Below are 24412 nucleotides of genomic sequence, written 5' to 3' on the forward strand. Positions count from 1 at the left end.
GACTAAATACTTGTTGTTTCTATTCACGATCATGTTGAAACAGCACTACGAGGTTATGCGTTGGACACGTTAACTTATATACCGTTCTTGTAAGGGAGATATTCGCTTAAGAAACATTATTTATTCACGGTGAGGCGTGTCAAGAAAATAGCTTACCATATAGCTCACGTGTCTATCAATCAATCAATCAATCGTGTGAGGTTTGCAATTATTACAAAGCTTATGAAACCAATCATTCTTCGCTGGCCGGAATCGAAAAGAAAAAACATATGTTTTATGTTTGCACTGGAGCAACACTCAATCATTCCCATTTGATTGGTCACTAGAAACGGCTAGGCCACTAGTTAAAACAGAATTTCTCCAGAAACTCCGACAGATTTTACTTTTTTACGATATAGTGTCAAAAAGACCTTCCCGTCTAAGGGAAACCATCGTCCAAGAGACTTCGGCTACGAATACACCACTTTCTCGCAGGAGACTCGTTGGTTAAGCTTCATCCATCACGAGAATACGTAAAGGAAAATGGTCACCAAATAACATTTAAATGAGAGAGGACTCATCGTGTCAGAGACCTTGTTAGCATTGTCGTTCAAATATTGCCCAAGGCATCTCTTCTTGTAGCTCAAAGCTTCAGCTAGCAAGAGACTACGAAATAGAAGTCCTCGCAATCGTCTAAAGAAATTCATCTCCTCTCCTAAAAAAAGAGCCTTGATGTGGTCTAAGAACGGTACTACAAAGAAACCTCACAATTAAGAGATGTCGTCCAACAGATCTCGTCTAGCAAGGGACTTTCTAGTCAAAAAGGACTCGTCATCCAACGGACCACTTCTATCAAAAGGCCCTGTCACCAGAAAGAACTCGTAATCTAAACGTCAGATATTGTCAGAGCAAGAGGCTTCGCAATTATTTGCAGGTACTTCATCTCCCAAGAAACCTTGTTCTAGAAGATGCATCATTTATAAGTTTTGGACGACTTCTAAGTACTAGTGTACCTTCCCATACTTCACCCCTGCTTAAATCAGTACATAAAAAACCTCAAACGATTGATGTTATCACTGCATGGAAAGAAATGTTATAGATTATTGCTAAAGGAACTAATTCTCTACAAATATTACACCGTGAAGCTACAATTTTAATGTTTAGTTTTATTTAATTATCTACAATGCTTAGTTTGTGTATACTTTGTTCAAACCAATGCCGATAAATGTGTGTGATTCGTACTGATTTTTAAGTTCGGAACACCGCTTGGATAAAGACGGAATCTTGGTGCAGACAGCTGGGTACACATGTCTCTCATCGTATCATGCTTATGTTTTCCCATACCTAACGACAAACACATTATCTATGATATATCACACGCCATCAAAATCAACCGGAACCGATGGTTACGGAAAAAGTACCGAAAATTAAACACAAAGAAGTGCATGTCTGCGTGTAGTTCTTTAGCACACGCTGATATATAGCATCATACATTCGTTCATTTAACATCTAGAATTGGAAAATGCAAATCCTACATATAAATAAGGACATTGTTTGCGATATTCTTTTAACAACAAAAAAATAACGCCTTGTACATGTGGTTTTGAAGGAAAACGGAGTGAAGGAAAACAGCACACAGGACAGGAACAAACAATCGTTAATCAGATAAAATGGATACTGATCAGATACTATTAGCACGTACATTCTCAATTGCCCCATGATGAATCGATCGATTGTAGATCATTTACTATTGCACAGCAAGGTCAACCGGAATAAACCTTAGAAAAGGGGGACCCTGTCCACTCCTCTATACTGGTAAGGAATTTATCGTTTAATTATGTATGCTTTGGTATCCATCGGGCAGAGACTAATATCGTCCGACTGAACCATCTCCAGCGCTTTCAGTAGCGTTAAACGTGCAGAATAAATATCGTGCCCGTCGTCTAGATTGAGAAGTTTTTTGATGTTCAACTAAAAAGATAAAAAAAAATTAATTTTAAAATTAAAATATCACCACAGATCATAATTACAATCTTACCATTCCTTCCATATTTGCTTCCGAGCCACAGTCTTCGAAGTTGGTCCGATGTATAATCAGCCCAACCGGAGGCGACACTCCTGCCGTTGTCCGACCGAAGTGTATGTGAGGCAGCTCACGTATCGCAACGACTTCGATCCCTCGTTCCAGCGGTTCGTGTCGGGCTCCGAAACCTTCCTTTTGCAATCCCGTCCAATAGTTTTCGTTGTAGATTAGCTTATCCAGCGGGTGCAGCAAACTTTGCAGCTGCGAATGTGCCGGAAGCGTCAGGAATCCAGTCGGATAATCGGGATCTGGTTTGGTGCAGGATTCGCGCGGCTCAAGCACCAACCGGAACAGATGCAACACCGGCATATTGTCCTGAACGCCCTGCCCTAACCCACGATCGTCATCACGCGTTAAGCGACGATCCTGCATAATTTCCAGCTCACCCGAGCTCAGCGACGAACCACCAAGCGGTTGTCCACCCAGCAACGTCAATCGATAATAGTCATCTTCGATAAACATGGTCGAAGGAACCGGGTAGTAGTTGGCCTGTATTGGTAGCTTTTGGAAACGTTTACGCTTGATGAGCTGCATACCGTTCAGATCGGTGTAGAAAGTAGCGCCACTGTTGATGTTGGTCTGCAGCCGCATCACTATTTCCGTATTGTCCCGATGTCCAATATCAACCAGATTTCGGATTTCTACACTATCATCGCGCAGAATGGTTTGATGTACGGCAAACGGTAAACCGGCAGTGATACTTGTTTCTAGTGGACCTTTCATGACCAGCACGATCGGTTGTTCGTACGCTATTAGCGTAGCATTGCCGGCCGGATGGAAAAGGTATGCACCGCTCTTGCCCGAGCTAAGCTGCATGCCGTATCGGTAGAACTCTAAATGTACCGGTACCGTCGCTTGATTGTTTTCGATCGTAAGCGATTTCAGCAATCCTTTTGAGGTGAAAGCGGCACTCGTTGTACCGCCCTCCTCAAACCGTAAGGACATTTCCGTTGGTGAGGCGTGGTCTATATCCTCTGGGTATCCGGCTGCCAAATTGACGGTAAACGGCGATTTGGACAATATGATCGCTTTCGTATATGTGACTCCACTGAAAGTGCATCAAAATGGTCATGATATAAATCGCCTTCAAGCTAATCTACCTTCATTTCATACTTACAGTGATTCTTCAGCACTATTTTTAGAAATAATCGTGTACACGCTCAGCCCCAACGGTGGAACATTAGCCCGGAACAGCAGCCTATACTTAGTGTTCGAGGGTTGCGGCTGACTGATGCCATCGGGGCGCGTATGCCAAGACCACACCGGTGCAATCTGACTCGGCACAGTACCTCCAGCTCCATCCAGCACCGTCACAAATGGACTGGCCACATAGAATTCGACCACCTCCGAGCGTGTATGGGGCAAAGAGTTGTGCAAAACGACCTGCTTGCTTGGTAATTCTTCCCCCAGTATGATGGTCGGTCGCACACTGTCCGACCCATTGACCGTCCGTGAATCATCGATCGAAAGGTAGCTGAACGATGGATCCGCATGGTAGACCGAGGATTTCGTAAGCATTCGATACACAGCCTGTTGCATCACGAATTTACAATCCTCTATTGCACGCGACATACGTTGCGCGTAGTCCTCCATAACGTGGTCCTTTGCCGTGCCGGTTATGCCGTCGTGATGCTGAAATAACGAAAGTTGCCGCCGTGCGTACTCCAACCGATTGGTCAGTGGTTTCCAATCGCTCGCCGGTTCCCAAACATTCCAGGAGTGTAACATTTCGGCCGATCGTATGTAATGCAACAGAATACGATCTTGCCGTTTGTGATACGGGCGCGAGGTAAAATATCCGCTCCAGTAGTCCTGATTAACGTCGGCGTACGTGAAGAAATCTCCCGTTAGCGATGGGAACTGGTCCATCCCATTGGGCCCACTTGTGGCCCGTACCGCATCGAAGTAATCCTGCAGCGTGGCAAACTTTACCTCTACATTCAGCGACGGCTCGTTGTTGATATAGTCAAACAGATGCTCGAAATTGACACGCTGCGCTTCCCATTCGCTGCTGGTGGTGTACCGGAAGTCATCGCCTAACGGAATCAACACATTGCGCGTTCGGTAAAGGACAGATTTTTTGCGCCACTGGTCGACTATCGTTTCTGCTCGTTCGGCAACGTTCTGATCGTTGATGGGTCGGGGCGGTACGTTCCATGGGCAGGTGAGACCCATGCCCGGTAAGCGCTTGAAGTCAAACTGACAACAAATCTTAGGATCGGGACCACACGTGTGTGGCACATCGTACGAGTAGAAGGGCATCATGTGCGTGAACAGATCCGTATCGCCGCGCGTGTCCCACAACTGACGCCAGCGGAACTCAAGCTGCTTTTTGAGAGCTAAATTTTTCTTCACAATGTAGTGCGTGCGCTGGATGAGCAAATTCTCAAACCCAGATTGCTTTAAAATGTATGGCATGGTGGCCGATTGGCCGAACGGGTCGATCGACCAACTCGACACGGGCGTAACGTTCAGACGTGTTTTAAGCCACGTTTGACCTTCGGTCAGCTGTAGCAACATCGAGTACCAGTGCGAGTTTGCCTCATCGGGCATTACCCATCCGCCCGTGACGAATTCCAGCTGGCGGTTCTTTACCAGTCGCTTTACTATGTCCATCTGCTCAGCTGCAAGTTTATCGTACCATTGTGCGAAATAGCTTATTTCCGCCCAAATGAAGCGCAGTCCTGAATTCTCGTCCAAATGTCGCAACATGTTGGCGAAAATGTTTTTTGTCGAGCGCTCGTAATACTCATCGAACGTCTGTATCCAGCCGGGATCGTTGTGGCTATGTGGCACTAAAAACACGTGCAGCTTGTGATGGCTGTTCCACTCGCTGGGATGATACTTAATCGGCCAACCCTGCTTCCAGGCGCCTCCGTCAATGTTTTCAAACGATACTTGCTCGTACAGGTTCAACATTTGCACGTCCGGTTGGGGTATAACGTCTGTTCGCAGTGCACACGTTCCGGCACCGCCGCCGTTCGCGTTAATGACCGATTCTTTCATCATTTCGCGGTCACCCAGCAGTGGTGCCTTATCGAGCACTTTGTTGTCGACGTACGTATCATCACCGCCACCGTCTACTGCGCCACGAATCGTGTCAATTTGCTTCCGAATATCGCCAAACTCCTGATGATGTTTGTTCAATCCATTCTCGAGCTGCTTTATTTTGCTCTCTAGGTACGTTATATCTTGCACTCGCTAGAACAAAGGGCAACAAAACAGGTAAGAATTGCGTCTATAATAAAAATCGGACTTATACTTACAGTGCGTTCGGAAACTGAGTAATTAAGCACAAGATAAAGTATTAGGAAGAAAAACACAGTAACGCCGCATAAAATAAAGGCGAATTTTCTTCGTATCCGAACCATGCTGGCACGTCATCAACGCTTCACCGTTGCCAGTTAACACCGGTATCCGGAGGTTGCTACTGCTAGTGCTGAAACGAAGAAATATGAAAAGCACAGTATGAACCTTTTGTTTGTTATCAATCCAATTGCTTTATTCTGCTTTTCCGGCAATGAATCGTGCTATCAGTGCACCAATACACCCCGGTTCTGTTTTTCGTTTTTCGAATCGGGTAGTAATCACCCGTGGTACACACAGCGATAACAATATGCAAATTACTTCCATTGTTTGCGAATTTTCTTGGGAAGTACGTTTGCCCTAACCGGCTATTTATATTTTCTTATATTTGGACTTTTTGGCAAGAGCGTTCATGCTGAAATAGTCCTTTTAAGTAAGAAATCAGCACAAAAACCTTTCTGTAACACACCTTAACTTTTGCCAAAAAATGAGGTGTGAAAAGTGGTAGGAATCGAATTTACACAAAATGTACAAGTGTTTGAATTGTTTTTTTTTCCTCAATTCTGTCAACCGCACGTCACTTGAAGCAAGCATCAACAGAACACTATGGCACCGTTGACTGTACCACAGAAGGTTACAACTTTTATTTCATTTAATGTATTTTTTGTTTCCGAGTGGGGTGTTTGTTTTAAATTCACAAATTCTTTTAAACCAGTCATTTTCTTGGTAGTAAATTTTGATGGAATTTCATGTAAAGCTAGTAATTTCAGAGCTTTGTTCACACATGCAATGCAGAAATAAAAACTGATTTGAAAACAATTTTCGCAACGTTCAAGTTGTAGCTTGTTTTGACACATTCGCGACTATCACGGCTTTATTTTGACAAGAAGAACAACATCAAGAAGTTCTCGATATCCCGTTAGGTGGTGTGACAAAGATGGCGGAACATTAACGAGAAAGAGATCACACCATTGACGCGAAACTAACACGAAGAACGTAGAAGACACCTCAGTTCTATCAGCAGAATACAAGACACAGAGGCCTGTAGAAAAAAAAGTTTTGAACAAAAATGTCTTGCCACCGCTAGTGGCATGCAAGTGTGTGAAGTAAGAAATGTTTTTTCCGGTGTGTTACTGAAAAAATTGTTGGTTGCACTTAGTGCAGTGCTGGTGTAGGTGCAAGGGAGTAAAGAATCGATTGCGGTAGACTTTGCAAAAGTATCTTTAGTTAGCAACATTTGCGGAACCTGCAACATACAGCTTTTCGTCGTCGTCGTCGAGAAGAAGGGTAAAGACGAAAGCTGAACGTGGTGGCAGCAAGCGGTGTACAAAGCGGTGGCGATGAAGAAAACGTCTGTGGAAGAAACAAGAGTTTGACAGCAAATGACAGGCAGAGCAAATAGGAAGAAAGAAAGTGGTGAAAGAACTGCAGCTCTACCCGAACAAGTTAGTTTAGAGTGAAAAAATAGTTCATATTACTTGTGAATCTATGTGCATTGGGGACGAAAAATAGCAAGCGAACGTACATGCGGATGGTGACCATTGACGGAGGACGAAAACACGCTCGAAACAAGCCTTCGTGCGAAGAAAACAAGGGGCAGCAAAAATGTGCGATGTTTGCTCCGGTTTCCTAAATCTTCTTGTTTCGTGTAAGTATTCTGCACGCCGTCCTGCACGGCAATCTTCGTTGACAGCATCGTTGACTTCGTTGTCGCAGTGTTAGTGGCCTATACCCTTACCGTTTCCCTAAACAACTGCGGACATGGCTTGTGGAAAGCCAGTTTGCAAGTTAAAAAATGTTCCGCAGGGTATTTATGCATTTTTTCTACTTTTTCTTTCTCCGCCTTCTAGATGAGTCCAGATTGAACGGCAGCAATGACACCGATCAACCGGTGTTTCTGCAAAAGCGAGAGGTGGAAGTGGTGCTTAACTACATCCAAACTTGGCCAAACAGACAATGCATGTGCTGTTACCGGGATGTGAAAAACTTCGAACGGTTCAACCTGGTCGTGCAGGGTATAATATGCTTCACCGTCTACCAGCTGAAGAACATCCGGAAGTTGTTGGCACAAAATCTACTCCAGGCATCGACGAGTGCTGCAGTCGCAGTCGGACAGACTGGGCCGAATGTCGCGGAAACGGTTGCCTCGGAAAAAGATGCCACTTCAAAGTCGGCCAATGTCGACCACCATACGAAAGATGCCAACGATAAGACGGTGGTGGACGACCTGCAGCAATACAAAACCGTCCTCACAGCGGACGGTGGTAAAACGGCACTCGTTTCAAAGAATGCCGAAAGCGAGCTTGGGATGGCCGCGAAGCTCACAGAAGCTGAAGATGTGAAGCACGCAGACAAACAACAGTCGACAACACCAGCAGCAAACAATCAGCCGGCGATGGACGATGCCTGGACACTGCTCGATGTGGAAAAGCTGCTGATACTGGTGTCGAAGGTGTTTCTGCTAAACTTTCCATTGTACGTGGCCTACAAGCATAGTGTGCACACCCGGCTGGAAGATGTTTCACCGCAGGAAGTACAATCGCTGAGTTTGTTCTGCGATTTGCACGAAAGTGAAATATCGGCCTTCCTGCTGCGCAACGTTTCGTTGTTTTGCAATTACGCCGGGTTTGAGGCAATGATGCATTGTTTCGATCAGCCCGGATTGCCTGTTTCCACCGCGCATGCTATCACGGCGACGAGTTCCAACATTAAGCTGTGGATTAACTATCGTTCGACCGTGCAGCTGTTTATTCCGTTGCGCGTCAAGGTGCTGCAGTACATGTGCCGTCTGTCTGATCAGGATCTACGGTCGCCGGCCACCAAATCGATGGCGGATTTTATGTGGACTGCCATCAAGGACCCGTTTGACACGCAGATTACGTTCGATACGGAAGGATTGGCGCTGGCTTTCAAGTATTTCACATCGTCCACGTTGACGATGCGTTTGGCAGGCATGGCACAGATCAATGCACACATCAACATGTTCAACGATATCTGCACCTCGGAAACGGTGTCCGAGGTGGAAGCGGTAGGGCTTAAATTAGCCAATTGGCTCTCCGAAAATCAGATCATTTCCCACCTGTTCGGACCGAACCTGCACGTCGAGGTTATCAAGCAGTCGCATATTGTGCTTAATTTCCTAGCGGTTGAAAATCAAATCACAGAGGAACACATCGCGCTGATGTGGCAAGCGGCCCAGCTAAAGCATTGCTCCAAGACGATATACGATATATTGCCTTCGTTGGTGAAAAACCTCGCACCCAAACCAGCCACACATCTGTACTCGCTGCTGTGCCGGCTCGATCCGAAGGAACACACGGAACAGAGCATCTACATTGCGTCCGCACTGACGAAATTAATCTGGATGCGTGACTGTTCCCGACAAACGCTGATCGATATGAGTAAATCGGCTGGTGCCACTGTAAACGATATTGCGACGGGACGTGCCGATTATAACGAGCTACCGTCCAGCTCTGAGAACAGCGTGAGCGTGGATGGTACGAATAGTGAAGATGAGCATCCGGAAGATGATAGTTCCGATCCGGATGTGCCATCGGTGCCGCCGGTGGTGGTAGCAGGTGTACACAAACCGCCCGGTCCTATCCTGCGAATGGGGCCCGACCGCGAGGGAGAATCCGACAACGGTGCTCCACCCTGTAAGCAGGCACGCCATAAAATTTGTTGTGATGAAACTACTGATGGTGAGTACTATTCACTTGATTGTGTGTGCATCGAACAGTGTGTAATATAAAAAACGATATTTTGAGTTTTACGGATTTCACCGTACTGCCAACCGTGTGTAATTGATGATGGTAATTTTATTTAATTTACAGACAGCATCAAGGTGGAACCAGATATTTATGATGTGCATCAGAGGATAAAAGAGAAGATGTAAGTATTGTTTTCCGTGGATAAGTACAAAATTAACAATTAGCATTAAACTAACATTGTATTACTATTGTCACCCCCACAGACGAATTCCGCTTATGACCCGTTCGATCACCGCCTTCAACGAGGACGCTACCAGCAGTGACGAATGTATCGACGTGGATGAAGCGTTTCTGCTACGCAAAAAGTTACGCAAAAAGCGCCGTAAAGTAAGTGGTCTTACGCGCAAAGAGCTGCAGGAGCTTCAGGAAAGCGTATCCGATGTGGAGGACAGCGATCTGTTAGCTGCGATGCTTCCCGATAGCGACTGCAGTGATCATAACCTGCAGACGTCCGTATTGCGCCACATTCAACAACAGCAGCAACAGCAGCAGCAGCAGCAACAACAACAGCAGCAGCAGCAACTACAACAACAACAACAACAGCAACAACAGCAGCAGCAGCAGCATCACCATCATCTTCATCATCACGGTAATGCGTTGGGTCCGGGGATCATTGGTATGGGCGATCGCGAGCAGCAACTAGTAGTTGGCCGTGCAAACAACAACGGTCTCATGGGTGCTGCCGGCTCGCTGAATGATGATGTTTCCAGCTTTATGGGCGCAATGGGCGAAGGCCGTTTAATTAACTTCCTAAATGCAGCGGATGCGGCTGATCATGACGGTAGTTGTTCGTCGCCGATGAGCAACAAATCGGAAAAGAATATGGCAGACTTTGATGATGAGGATTCACCATGCGAAGAGGAACTGGCACAGTTGGCGGCACGTGCCGAATCGTTGCATCAAGGATTTCCCATCTCGAGACCTCGCTCGATCGGAACCGTTGCTGGACCGTCACCGCTACGCGCTGGTGGTGGTGGTGGAATGGGTTTAATAAAACAACATCAACAACATTCACCACATCAGCAGCACTCACCGGGAATGCATCGAATGGGAGGCGCTACAAATAATGGAACGATAAAGATGGGCAAAGGAGGTGGTTCTACGAAAACGAAGGATATTCTGGCAGCTACGGCCGCTGCAGCAGCTTCTGCGGGCCCGGTTGGTACGATGATGATTGGTAATCCTTACCGATTTCCGGACGTTTGTCTACCGGGCAACACTTTGCTGTGGGATCTTCTTCAGGATGATAAAATTGTAAGTAGAGGGAACTTGTTATTTGCTGAAAACGTTGAACTGTGAAGATAATATTACTATTATCATTCTGCCTTTTTAGGGTCAGTTGGGTGAATCGATTGCGCTTGAAGCGGAAAAAGTGCTCGGTACATTGTTGTGCTTTCACACGGATAAGCACATTAGGACGCGTTTCATCGAAGGTTGCCTGCAAAATTTGGCCGAAAACCGTAGCGTGGTGACGAGCTTGAAACTGCTTCCCAAGTTGTTTGCCTCGTTTCAGCAGTTTCGCGATGTGACAACGCATCAGGTTGTGCTGTGGTCCGAACGGCAGCATCGAATGATGTTTCACTTTTTTAACAATTTGAAACACTACTCGTCAACTGTCCGGAATAATAATTCGGCAAACAGTGTGCAGACGACGGATAGCACCTGTCTGGGTGGACCACTGTACTCTCATGTGACCCAGATTCAGGTGCGCCTGCAGTTCCTGACGTCCGTGTTTAGTGACGTTGGTTCACCGCGAAGCTTCCGACTGACGTTGAATCAAGTCGACAGTCTGTGGGCCTGTCTTGCGAACGACGCAGAGTGTAGCGATTGTTTGTTTTCGTGGCTGCAAGGCCAGGTGAAAGGTGGCGATACTCATGCGCTCGGATTAAATGCTATCCAGCATCTGTACATGAAACGTTTGTCGGAGCTAAAACCGGAAGGTATATCGATGGTTGCGTTGGGCTTGTTTCAGCAACTGTTTACTCTCGGCCGGGAAGAGCTCTTTGGACAACCTATCGAAGGTTCTGAACGTGATCGTGAGATGGACAATGTGGGAATGGAGCATTTGTGGAAGATAGCACTACGAGCGACAAACACCGATGTATCACTTTCGGCCATTCAGTACATCAACACATACTACATGGAGAAGCAGCTCAAGTATGAGCATCAATTTGTGGCCCAGTGTATGAACCATCTGTCACAGGCCGTCGAGGAGCTGAATCAACATTCGGACAATAACGGACCAGCAACGGAGTATGCGCTGATGTGTGTGCAGCGTGCATTAATGCTGCTCAACACGCATCTCGATACATTCCGACGCCGATACGCCTATCACCTGCGACGTTGGGCTCTGGAAGGCAAGGACATCGGAGCATATAATGCGCTGCGTACTGAAGGTCCTGGCCCACCGTTAAGAATCGTGCTGCAACCGGCAGGCGTACCGGATAAATCGTTCCTTAACATGCACGCGAGCGATCTGGTCGCCGACTTGAAGGCGGAGATTGCAAAATGGTGGGAAAAGTATCAAGGCGGAGTACCGTCAGCAGCAAAAACGGCTCAGACCGCTACAGTGCATACTGCTGCTTCTGGCAGTGTTAGCGGAGGAGAAAATAATAGTTCAGGCAGTCCGGCGGCAGTTCCGGTGCTTGGAATACTGCTGAACGATGGTCCGCTACGGATCATCACCCAAGGTCAGGAAATAACGGCCGAATACGATGAACGCAGTTTGGCCGATGTGGGTTTTAAGGATAATCAAATGGTGTATGTGTCCTTGGGAGGACGCAGCAGTGGTAGAAGACGCGAACAGAACGAAAATCCATCGCTGCAGCCTCCACCATCGAAGGATTGTTTACCAACGTTGTTACTCTTGAAGCCACCGTACTTTGAACAATTGTTCCGATTGATGCAAACGTTGGGTGATATGAAAATCAGCATCACGGGAGAACGCTGCCAACCGAACACCAAAGCGCAGCTTCTGTCGCGTCGTGTGTGGGACATTCTGGCAATGCTACCCACGTGTCCATCTTTCTTCAGTACGCTGAAAAATCTCTCTTTTAAGTGTAGTACCAGCATAGGCGGACAAAAAGCAAACGAAAAGCATGAAGCTGATGGAAGCAACAAAATGCCAAACCTTGATGAAAATACTACCGAATGTTTGGCCAAGGAAAGTGATCCACTATTGTCGGGAGGTGGTTGTTACACGTTGGAGGAAATTCTTGACCCATATAATTTGCAAAAGTTTATGTACGCTTTGCACATTGTGGAGAGTTTGTGTAAATCAAAGTTTGTGGGTAACTGCTGTGGCGGCAGTAGCGTTTCTGGTGCAATGCACCAGCAGATGAAGCAGCAGATTCCATTCGCCGAGGGTGGTAACAACAACAACAATCGTGGTACATCAACCGTTGGTGTCGCAGGGACAAGTTCAAAGTCGCTGTCGGTCAAAAATCAACTAAAGCTAAAAATTTCCTCTTCAAAATCATTAAAAATGCAACAGCAGAGCAGCCCGCGCCAGCAGGAACCGACCATTGCTGTTAGCAACAACCGATCGCCATCAAGGGGAAAACGGTTAGATTTTCCTTCAACTTCCCCAGGCCCAGGTGTGGTGAAACCAACGCCTTTGTGTAGTGAAGACGACCATACAGTAGTTGCGCCACGAGTGGATGGTAGTTTGGAGAATAAGGAAAACAAACCACACTCCGATGGTGGTCCCGGTCCATCGAAACAAGACGATCAGCAAACGGTAACGACCGTTTCACAACAAACGATTGAATGCAGTCAGGAAAGCACCAGTAACGCCCAGCAAGACACGGAAGGATCAGATGAACTTAAAAAACAAGAAAACAATAATCTGGAACCATCATCGTCTAGCGATCCTAACGAATCGTCCGGTGCCACTACCAGCTCGTCCACACGCATAGTCGAGTGGAGCGATGAATTTATGCGATGTGGCGGTTTGGCCCACCTGTATCGTATCTTTCTTTCCGGTGTGCTACAAAAATCTACCGACGGTTCCGACGAAAGTGAACTGAACGAATGGCGACACGATTGTTTGGCCTCGCTGTTGCGTATCATGTGTTTGCTCGGAATGGACGAACTGAAAACAACCGAAGCGGAAGGTAATGCGGTCCCGATTCCACCGCTGAACCGTGAAACGATGGCATTGTTCGAGCCACGGCCAACGCTTGAACGAATCGCTTCGATCCTTAACGAAGAATCGCTTCCGGTAAATCCGAACCTGTTCAAAACGGGTATGTTCGGCCGACCGCAAGTTATACATTACGCGATGAATCTACTTGTCTGCTATGCACATTCCTGCAAGGAGGTGCGCCGATTGCTGTGGACCATAGATGCAAACTCACACTGGCTGCAGCGTTTGATATTGGATGATCCTGAACCAGCGGTACGACGCGAAGCTTGTGCGGCCCTTTATCGGCTGTGTCTGGGAAATGCACAAACGTACTATGAGCTGATGGCACCGTTACTTTCCAAGCTGGTGGCTCTTTTGCCTCTGGCTGAAAATATGAAACCACAGCCGTTGAACAGTGCGATCGGTGGCGGTATCTATGGAGCGCTGTTGGCGGCCGCGGGAGACGAAGGCAAGGAACCGTACGGGCCAGCATGTAGAGATTATTTCTGGTTGTTGTGTCGGTTGGTGGATGCCCTTTCGCCGGAGTTATTGCGAGGGAGCAACGGTGGTAACTCTACCAGCGATGAATTACAACCACGGGATGCAATTGGACTAGATGCTATGTGTCAGCAGGTTGCACGAAGCATCCTTGAACGAGACTATCTGGAAAGCCGACACGGAAGCCCCGACGATGGTTTGTTTGGGCTTCTGAATTTAATGGCTAATTTGCTTAAGTTCGATCCCGGGTTTAAGTATAGCCTAGCTGGACAGGAGTTTATGATTAGCGTGTTTTGCTGTCTGTTCGAGTTGCCGTCCCCGGAGGATCGCGAAAAGCCGAAGTGTAAGAGTAATGCGGCAAGGGCGGCTGCGTATGATTTGCTGGTCGAGATGTGTCGCAATGCTCCGAAGAATTATCTCTTGCTGCATGGCAAGCTGATGCAGCAACACCGCGCCGGGCCACATTCACCGTATCCGTGGGATTATTGGCCACAGGAGGAAGGTCGTTCTGAGTGTGGCTATGTTGGTTTGACGAATCTGGGAGCTACTTGCTACATGGCGTCGTGTATTCAGCATCTTTTCATGACACCACAGACACGGGACGCAATCTTGTCCATCTCAACGGATGCACCGCAAAAGCACAAAGCGACACTGTGTGAACTGCAGCGAATGTTTGCGTATCTGATGGAATCGGAACGGAAAGCGTACTGTCCGCGTTCATTTTGCCGAGTGTATCAGATGGATCATCAACCGTTAAATACGGGCGAGCAGAAGGATATGGCTGAGTTCTTCATCGATCTGGTTTCGAAGCTGGAGGAGATGACGCCGGATCTGAAGAATCTGGTCAAGCGCATCTTCTGTGGGGTCATCAGCAATAATGTTGTGTCCTTAGTGAGTTTTTGGATCACGTCACCCGCGGGTTTTTTCGGAAGTGGCTAAGGAATGAAGCGAACTAAACTGCTGTTTAACCATTAACAAATATCGATTAGCTATTTGACGCGCAACGGTTAAACTAGCGACTTGTATCGGTCATTCCTGCCCATACAGACGTCGAGCAAAAGCTTTATAATTGTGTTTCTTTCTGTTTTCTTTCTTTTGTAGGATTGTGGGCATGTGAGTAGAACGCTGGAAGAATTTTATACCGTCCGTTGTCAAGTGGCCGATATGCGCAATTTGCACGAATCGCTTGATGAGGTTACCGTCAAAGATACGCTGGAGGGCGACAATATGTACACCTGTTCGCAGTGTGGCAAAAAGGTGCGTGCCGAAAAGCGTGCTTGTTTTAAGAAGTTGCCACAGATCCTGTGCTTCAACACGATGCGTTACACCTTCAATATGGTCACGATGCTAAAGGAGAAGGTGAACACACACTTTTCTTTTCCCATGCGGTTGGATATGTCTGGCTACGTGGAGAAAACCTTAATGCCGCACCATTATCAGGAAGAGAAACGAAAATCGCAGATGCGGCGTTCACACTCCCGGAACGTCAGCGAATCGTCAGCAACAGGAGAGGCGAATCCGAGTGGAACATCGTCCGGATCGAATGATGATAATAGTAGCAGCAGTGCTAGCAGCAACAGCGGTAGTACTACCGGCATTACGAGCACCAGCAGCGAGTGCAATGTGACAAGCAGTAACTGCAACAAAACAAACGGACCGGCAGCAACAACGACGCCACTGGACAAGCAAGAGAGCGAAGACGTAGAGATGAATGCTGCTGGTTCAGTTGAGAAAAGAAGCGCCGATGGGAAGAATGACACAACGTCGAACGGTAATCTTAGCGACAGCAGCAATGGTGACCTGCAACGACAGCAGCAAACGATGGATGAGGAGGAATCGGAAGATTTCAACGAGAACTACGAGTACGATCTAGTGGGTGTAACAGTGCACACCGGAAATGCGGACGGTGGACATTATTATAGTTTCATCAAGGAAAGGAACGAAGATGGCGACCCTAATCACCAGGAACGCTGGTTTCTCTTCAACGATGCAGAGGTGAAACTGTTCGATCCGTCACAAATAGCGGCAGAATGTTTTGGAGGAGAAATGACAGTAAGTTTTATTGTTGTAAAATTATAAAGAGAACTCTGTGGTTCTACTTCGTCGATCATTTTTCTCTGTGGTTGTTTAGGAGGTAATCGAAGCAGAGATCTACGACAAAAGTTTTTTTTTAGTTTGTTTAATTTAATTTAAATGTAACGGTTCGGCGCTGTATAATCGACTATGATTCAATTTTATGGTTTATTTATGGAATTTTACCACACTCATCCGTTTTACGGGTTTTTTTTTTCATTTAGTAAACACTGGAACGAAATTTTCAAGACACACATCGGTAATATTAACTATTTAATGCATATTTTTGTCTCCATTGCAGAGTAAAACATATGATTCGGTGGCGGAGAAATATTTGGATTTTAGTTTCGAAAAAACAAATTCAGCCTACATGTTGTTCTACGAATGGCGTTCGAACAAGGGTAAAAACGTACAGCGTGACCAAGTCGATCAGCAACAGCAAGCAACAGCGTCACCGCGTGCGCCAGACACTCGATCGGCTGGTGTATCTAGCAACAACGTTGATGATGAGAAAAAATCTCTCACTCACAGTACGAAAACTCCATTGAAGTCCCAACCCATCAAAATTCCAATGAAATCTAGCAATCCGATTAAGCCGGAAAAAGAAGCTTGCGGAATGCAGTCAGAATCAATTCTTTCCGGGCCAAAGGAGGCCAACACACCGTCGGTGTCAGACGTTGGAAAATCCGCAAACAGAAAAACTGGAATAACGCTTCCGAGTCCGAATACATTTTCTACGTCACAAATGGCTTTTTCTTCGCCATCGTCGTCCCAACAAGCGTCGGATGCGGCAGATTGTGGTTCTTCCTCGAAAGCTACATCGAATAATGATGCAACAACACCAGTGCAAGAGAAACAATTAGAAGCAAGCAAAAACGCCTCTGCAGCACAAGAAGAACAGCTTGCATCAAATGTGGAGCCGTCAGTGCGGGAGGGTCATTCGCCGCCTGCGTCTATTGTAGCAGCGGGGGTAGATGTAACAGCAAGTAATGAACGTGACCAAGAGACTGAACAACAACAATTCATCCAACAACTTAGTGAAGTAGCTAAAGAAAGTAATAACCTAAGTAAATGTGATATAGATACTAAGCTTGCTAGCACTGCTAGAATACCACCATCGACAACATCATCACAGCAGCCTGAAGTTGAAGTGACACCCACCACCAGGGTTATCAGTCCTGCGCCAACGATAGCGTCCCTTGCCAGCACTGCTTCGCTGTCACCAGCATCTACCGCATCAACGGCATCAGTCACTTCGGCCGGTGCTGCTACGGCAGTCATTGCGACACCACCTCCAACTATCGGTGTACCGTCGGTTCCTGTGTCTGCTCCGATGCATCCGCTGATCGTCCCTTTGGCAGGATCTTCTTCTGCCACATCTACTGTATCAGCGGTGGTATCATCGTGTATGGGAGCATTGAGTGGGACCGGTGGACCGTCGGTACCACCACCGTCGGTGATCGGTTTCCAGGGATCAACATCATCTGCAACGTCACCGTCAGCTGTGCTACATCATAGCGTTGGCGCGGAATCAGCACCGTCATCGTACTCATCAATATCATCACTTTCCGCGCTAACGGCAACTGTCGGTGGAAATATAGCGCTACCGATGGCAGCCGTCGTAGGACCTACACCGGGTGGGCCGGGATCTTCTTTCAGTGCTGTTGCATCGCACGCAGCAGTGTTACAGTCTTCGAGTTCGCCTGGTTGCTCGAGCGGAGGTGGTTCGGGGAGTGGTAGCAGTAGCAGTAGTGGTAGTAGTGGGTCAGGACTTGTGATGGTGAATCGTATTAACCAGTCGAACAAACGACTTCGGCGTCGCCCACTGTCAAAGGAGCTAGAAGAATGGATATGGCAAGATAATCGGCACTTCTTACAGGATCGAAACATCTTCGAGCACACATACTTTAAGTAAGTGTATACGGCTGTTACAGTACATTTTACATAATTCCACCTATAATATAACACTCTTTCATTGCAGCTTTATGTGGCAAATCTGTGGTCACATTCCTCAAAGCTTGCTGGCGTTGCCTGACATAACGAGCATTGCTGCACAGCTGTCGGTGTCGTTTTTCATCGAGACATTTATACATGCAAAGGAAAAGGTATGTTTTTATGAGCGTATAAAGAGGTTTAGTAAGTAATTTATGTATGATGTTATATAACATATTTTGTATCCTTTTACTTTTCTCTCAGCCGACCATGGTATTGTGGGTAGAGTTGTTGACGAAGCAGTTTAATGCCAGCCAAGAAGCTTGCGAATGGTTTCTGAGTCATATGTCTGCAGAACCTTGGTGGCCTGTACAGGTGCTAATACAATGTCCCAATCAAATGGTTCGCCAGATGTTTCAGCGTCTAGTGATACATGTAATTCAGCGTTTAAGGTAGATACGGGGTTCAGATTTGCGCTATAATACTGTAGAACGAATTCTCTAATCTTATTATTCTTTTTTTTTTTTGCTCCATAGACAAAGTCATTGCAACTTGTATCTAAAGGCGGAGACGGATATGGATGGAAATGAAATAATCGGAAACGTATCCTGCGTGACACGATTCATAAAATCACTCATCATGCTGATGGAGCATGGTGCAAAAGCACACTCGAGACATTTGTCTGAGTTTTTCGGTTTGCTGTACGAATTTTCTCGTATGGGCGAAGAGGAAGCACTGTTTTTGCTGCGCATCAACGTAATACGAAGTGTTGCGGATTTCTACCTCGGTCACAAGGGACAGGAATGTGTAAGTTATTTTTCGTTGAGGGTTTTTTTAACACTTATTCAGATATGATTGTGCAATAATATTGCTTACGGCATGCTTTCAGATCGATGCGAATTCAGACAATGAAGAAAATTCATCGGACGAAGCGTTAACCGTCGACAAATCGCGACCAGCCTCGTTGGACAAAATGATCGCACTGGTGGCTTCTCTTGTGGAGCGATCCCGAGGGCCTGATTTGCGCTTACACTTGTCCGCACGTGATTATAACGCAATCGCCGGCGGTAAGGGTTTCCCATTCCTCTATCAGCAGATTAAGGACAATATAAATCCGCAACAAACGCGCCATCTAATACATGCGCTTTGTCGCTGTGACGAACGACTTGCTAGCCAAATTATAGCAATGCTATTCACTGCCGTCACCAAGCATACGGAACTGTGCGGACCGTTTTTCAAGCTCATTACTCTGCTCACGGAATCTTCGGGCGGTCCGTCTGGGCTGCCGTGCTTCTCGCAGCTGGTGCTGCAGCGTGTGTGGGATGCAGCCGAGTACTGTCCGCAGTCCGCGCTGGATTGGTTGGCCGTGCAGGCACCGCGCAACAAGATCGTTCATAATTGGATCTTACAGTCCGCCGACAGCTGGGTGGAACGGTTTTTGCTGGCTCACGGAAATGCAAGGGTCCGCAATGCGGCCGCTTATCTTTTGGTGTCTCTAGTGCCTTCGCAAAGCTTCCGGAACAACTATCGGGCCACCTCGCACCATAAGCTTACGATGCACGTGTTTCAGCATCGTGAAATTTCCTGCGAAGCACAGCTTATCCTGCACACCATACTGAATATGTTGCTACTCCTGTTGCGTTCGGCCAGAAATTATACGGACATTAATCTACATGGCACGAGCAAGTTTACCGCGTACTTCAACCTGCTTACTTACTGTCTGGTTTCGAAGACGGAGAAACTTATGGTAAATAATTGGTTGGGAACGAATTTCGCGAAGAGAAATAGAGAGAACATTGATGCCATGATTTCCTTTGTCAGGTTGGACCCCACTTGAGATCACTATGGGATCTGTTTCACCCGCGATTATCAGAACCGGCTGTACCGGCACATCACAACAAGCAGGCGTTACTAGCGTTTTGGTATCAGGCTACCCTGGATTGTCCAGAGAATGCGAGTCTCGTGGCAAACTGTCCGGACATTACAAGGAACATTGCATTTAACTACATTTTGTAAGTATAAATATGTTAGTAGAGCTTTTTGTAGAGCAACTTTGCAGTCTACAGTGAAGTTTTACCGTTAATTTTTTTTTAACGACATGAAGGATGGCGGTTTTTGGAAAGATTCTCAATCATATCCGATCATATTAAAGTTCATAAATTACGTAACGCTAAATCGGGATTTTTTGAACTCCGCCATATCGTAACAAAATGTAACGCTAAAAGATACCCCTCCTCTAATATAATGAAACGTAACGAAAAGTAAACCCCCCTCACTGTTCGTGTAACAAATCGTAACGCCATGGGGGAACCCCTTCGAGTGCTAAGTAATTTACGGACACCCTCTGATGCGAATCATTATGATTAGGCAGTGTACAAAGCAGTTGTTTTATCTCAATACAAACTGTTTAATTTCTGCTTGAACTCTACTTGTTTTCTTCCTCTTCAGAGCTGACCATGACGATACGGAAATCGTGACGTACAATCGGGCTATGCTGCCAGTATACTACGGTTTGTTACGCATGTGCTGCCAGCAAAGCCGGCTGCTTACCAGACAGCTAGCAGCGCATCAGAATTTGCAATGGGCATTTAAAAACATTACGCCTCACCCAACACAATACCCGTTGGCCGTCGATGAACTTTTCCGCCTAATGACCCTCTTTGCCCAGCGTCATCCCGATGCAAGCGAGGCCGAACAGCGCGATGTAACCATCTTCCGTCGCACAACGCTAACAGCCTACCTTAACGGGTTGGACGCCAGAGTATCGTGGGGTACGTTAATAGCGGCTCTACGTATTCTCGTAGACAACGACGATGATCGATTATATGTAGTGCTGAACGGTGGCATAACGCTTTGTTTTGATGCACTGCACACATTGCACTCCATGTACCACGAAGCGACCGCTTGTCATGTGTTCGGCGATCTACAGGAGTTGCTGACGGAGGTTATTTTGCTCATTAATACGCTGCGTGCAAGTAGCCGCGAGCAGAAGAAGCGCCCACAACCAGCTTTGATGAAGGGTCTTCCGGAAGCTGTCCGTCGATTGGCAACGTTGCTTAACACATTCAATCCACCGGAGATGCGTAATCTAGCGTTAGAGGTGCTAAAGGAGCTGGTCAAATGTGCCCCACCCGACATAATCACGACAGTGTTGGTACCACTACTGACCAGCTGTCATGCACCGCACGTACAACATCTGATTCATCCGGCAAACAGCATGGCCGGAACCGTTGCGGCGACAACATCTACCGCAGGAACCTCTGCCGCGTCGGCATCATCTTCAATCGGTCCTCTTGGTTCGTACTTCCCAAGGCGGGGTATGAAGGCGGCATGGCCACCGGTGTCAAAAAATACACCCCGTCCACCGAAAGCGATGATCCAGATGAACATTCCACAGGCGCAGATATGTGAAAAGGTATGATTTGTAATAGAGATATAATAGTGATGAGGAATTAACCGATTTCCTTGGACCTGCTGTTTTACCACTCTTTTTACAGGGTATGGACAAGGATTTCGATCTTGCACTCGAACTGTTTTACCGACCGTACCACGAATTCCTGGACATCATGTTCCGGGTAGCGGTGACCTCAAATCACTTTAGTGAACCGTTAGTTCACCTTTCACTGCTGACCGGGATTGAGGCTGTTGTGCTACACTTTAACATATTTGCCAAGTTTTGGGTTGGAATTTACAACAATAAAACAACGCACAGGTGAGTGACTATGGCAAGCGGACCAAGAGTTCCTTAGAAAAACATAGTTTGAATTTCCTTACAGATACGCTGAAATGCTCATAAAAAATCCACTGCTTATCGATTACATCGACAACGTTTTGAGAGACGAAAGACTGTCGCTTAACGATCCTATAATAGCGAATTTTATCGAAATCTATTATCCCAAGGTAAGATTTGCCGTCTGGGACATTCACTACGTGCGAAGCTTGCATTGGTTAATTGCGTACCAAATATACTCTCGTTTCAGATAAAATCTCGCCTTGTGGTGCCACGCTTGCTAGAATCCATTTGTCAACTATTACCGGACAAAAATAATCTGGAGGATATATGTGGGGACCTGCAGGCGATTCGCATTATCGGACAGCGTACGGGAATACCGAGCTCGGTGAAGAGTGCGCTTCAGAAATCGCTGCATGCTGTACTGACAAAATTCAAGGATGAAATCTACAGTGACGGTAAGTAAGGAGTGCTGGTGGACACGCACACGGATGTTGGGTGCGGCGTATGATTTAAAATTTCTTTTTTTCATCCTAGAAGAAATACCTACGAAAAAACGGAAAGTGACTGTGCCACACATAACCATACATCCAGTCGTACGATCACCATCCGCTAGTGTTGTTGCGCAAGGAACGGAGAGTGCGCAAACGGCAACGGCAAGCGTATCAGAAGGATCGATAGTAAAATCTATGCGACTCAAGGAAAGTGTACCACCGTCCATCGAAATCACCGTACAAAACAAAGCAGGTGCTTCCTTGGGTGCTACTGGCAGTGTGATAAAGCTGCCCTCCCAGACCGAAGCTTCTAACTCGGGGGGAACAGAGACTCGCAACCAGTCGTCGGCATCGACGAGTGCAACCACGATGCCAACTTCAGAAATAGTAGACGCGGCTGATAGTAAACTGTCTGGGTCCTCGGCGCAGCACGACAGTGGTAACGATAAAGAGCGCAATGTAAAAAACGAGGAAAGTAGTAGTGAGAAAACCGGCGGTGATGATCAAAGCACGACTGAAATCATTGGCCCAACGGTAATGGAAACCAGTACAAGCGGTAGCGATCAGAGCCAGCAGCAAAAGCAGCAGAAACAACAAGAACAGTATCTACGTAATTTGGTAAAAGACATCGAGAGCCATATTGAGCTAATATTCGAATGCTTGGATGACGATGAAGGTGAACATACCAACGAAACTACCAACCAGAAGCAGCAGCAGTCGCACGACGAAACGGATGAACGAAAAGCTGACGCCAGAAGAAATGCGATCGTAAAAGGAAGCCTGAGCCTGCAGCCAACTGATGCAGCGGAGCAACGTGATGATATCGGAGCAGTTAGCAGTAGCAACAGCGGCAGTTGTCAATCGTCGTCAGCGGTCGAGATAGTGGCAACCGGAACCTTGGAAACGGGAGAACAAACTGCTGCGAAACATAACGTTGATGGAGAACGAGATACCAGCGATAGTAGTAGCAGTAGCAGTGAGCTGCAGAAGAAGGCGATTGTCCAAGAATCAAAAGAAATGGTAACCAGTACTGGAGGTGGTGTAGCTGATGAGGCTACTTGCGGACCGCAGGACACCAGCAGTGACCATTCCGCTAACGTACTGGAAGTGTGTCCAGATAAAGAAGATACTAAGAATACGCCACCGAATTCTGTATCGATTGAAGATTGAATGGTAAGAAGCAAAACATAATATAAAAGGAGGAAATGAAAGGTCAACTGGTAAAAGAGATGGTGCTGATGAGAGAAACGGATAAATGAACACACTAATGTACGCGTACTGGCAGCAAATTATTGATTGCTCATACACAGAGACATTTTTAAGGGTCTGGCGTGTGGTGTGTGTGTGTTTGTAGTAGGGTGCCGCCGATCCTTGATTATTTTCGATCGAATGTAATAGGGATGTTTAAGGGATAAAGTTTAATTTCTAATTATTTTAATTTTTAAGTTTGCTCGTTTATTCATCCACCTTATCCATTACCGTGATTCTGGAATCGCATTATGATTATTCTAGTTAATATTATTACCATTGCATGCCGCGTGCGGATTGCTTCCCGAGATTCAGTTGAGGGCCAATATGGGTAAGACGATCCTCTTTCCCTAATTCACAATTACGAAAACATCACTATGTCAACTGCCCTGAGTAGATGTCCTCAAGTAACTTAGTTCGCTTTGAGTTCATTTGAGTAAATGAGTGGGATAGAGGCGGGAGCAGCAAAAGCAAAACGTAATCATTACTAGAGCAGCAGACATTGTGATGAATTAATTCGAACAATTTGAACGGCGATAGAATTTATTTTATAACTGACTGCGAAGGAAAATATGCGTATGCTTTTCTTAATCACGCTAAAGGGAATAGATCAGAGTGAGTTAAAAATGGTGTGCACGAAATGTAAATCTTTGCAACTGTCGAATAAGTGAATCGGGACACACATACTCTACAATTTTCCTCTTTGCAAAGATACCCGAGAATTGAGCTGCAACAAAAAAATACACAGACACACACACACACATACATTCATGTACAATTGATATAAGGATTATATATATTTTTACAATTTTAATGACTTCCCTTCCCTATCTGTCGTGGGCACACAGTGACTTACCAGAGAGGCTCCAGATTCTCGCGAGCGCACAACGTGAATGTGTTTCCTCATTGTGAGAAAGTTGTTTGAACACGCGTTAATTCTGAACATTTAGACGTCGATTAATTCGTGAATTTTATTGCTTTGTTATTCGTTCGTTCGTCCCTTGTTTTGTATCTCCCTCGCTCTCTCTCTCTCTATCTTTCCTAGGTTTGAGATCATATTTCAATGACAGGTGTGTTCAGGCTAAAAAACGAACTAGATTAAACGTTTGCACTCATGAAGAAACAGAAAAAAAAGATGCTGCCCATTCAAGGGGCAGGAAATTGTGTACGCGA

At 46.3% G+C, this 24412-nt stretch overlaps 4 protein-coding genes across 5 annotated transcripts in view; 3 read left to right on the forward strand and 1 right to left on the reverse strand.

Annotated features, from left to right (window-relative positions):
* LOC126559120 (28S ribosomal protein S11, mitochondrial) overlaps nucleotides 1-24412 on the forward strand; it is a 118803-nt gene that overhangs the window by 91208 nt on the left and 3183 nt on the right. The window lies entirely within an intron of this gene.
* Nucleotides 1-24412, forward strand: part of LOC126558700 (probable G-protein coupled receptor Mth-like 5) — a 200865-nt gene that overhangs the window by 18527 nt on the left and 157926 nt on the right. The gene's annotated exons all lie outside the window — the stretch shown is intronic.
* Nucleotides 1799-5479, reverse strand: LOC126556836 (alpha-mannosidase 2). The gene is made up of 4 exons (XM_050212360.1): nucleotides 5329-5479; nucleotides 3180-5263; nucleotides 2018-3110; nucleotides 1799-1950 (listed from the first exon to the last, which is right to left on the reverse strand). The coding sequence occupies exons 1-4, from the start codon at nucleotides 5431-5433 to the stop codon at nucleotides 1804-1806; spliced, it is 3429 nt and encodes a 1142-aa protein (XP_050068317.1). The 5' UTR covers nucleotides 5434-5479; the 3' UTR covers nucleotides 1799-1803.
* Nucleotides 6281-23161, forward strand: LOC126556546 (ubiquitin carboxyl-terminal hydrolase puf). Its single transcript, XM_050211829.1, has 17 exons — nucleotides 6281-7016; nucleotides 7219-9069; nucleotides 9202-9259; nucleotides 9342-10392; nucleotides 10472-14653; nucleotides 14864-15814; nucleotides 16137-17746; nucleotides 17817-17940; nucleotides 18032-18219; nucleotides 18304-18574; nucleotides 18657-19514; nucleotides 19589-19779; nucleotides 20216-21182; nucleotides 21265-21479; nucleotides 21544-21667; nucleotides 21748-21955; nucleotides 22035-23161. Exons 1-17 carry the CDS (start codon nucleotides 6974-6976, stop codon nucleotides 23159-23161), a joined length of 14019 nt encoding a protein of 4672 aa, XP_050067786.1. The 5' UTR covers nucleotides 6281-6973.

The sequence above is a fragment of the Anopheles maculipalpis genome, chromosome 2RL (assembly GCF_943734695.1).
Source record: "Anopheles maculipalpis chromosome 2RL, idAnoMacuDA_375_x, whole genome shotgun sequence".
NCBI classification, from domain to species: Eukaryota; Metazoa; Arthropoda; class Insecta; order Diptera; family Culicidae; genus Anopheles; species Anopheles maculipalpis.

Coding starts and splice junctions, on each gene's coding strand:
- LOC126556836 (XM_050212360.1), bottom strand. CDS start 5,433: ATGGTTCGGATACGAAGAAAATTCGCCTTTATTTTATGCGGCGTTACT. Junction 5,264..5,328: donor ACTCAGTTTCCGAACGCACT/GTAAGTATAAGT, acceptor CCTTTGTTCTAG/CGAGTGCAAGATATAACGTA. Junction 1,951..2,017: donor AAGCAAATATGGAAGGAATG/GTAAGATTGTAA, acceptor TTATCTTTTTAG/TTGAACATCAAAAAACTTCT.
- LOC126556546 (XM_050211829.1), top strand. CDS start 6,974: ATGTGCGATGTTTGCTCCGGTTTCCTAAATCTTCTTGTTTCGT. Junction 10,393..10,471: donor TTCTTCAGGATGATAAAATT/GTAAGTAGAGGG, acceptor CTGCCTTTTTAG/GGTCAGTTGGGTGAATCGAT. Junction 21,668..21,747: donor TCGAAATCTATTATCCCAAG/GTAAGATTTGCC, acceptor CTCTCGTTTCAG/ATAAAATCTCGCCTTGTGGT.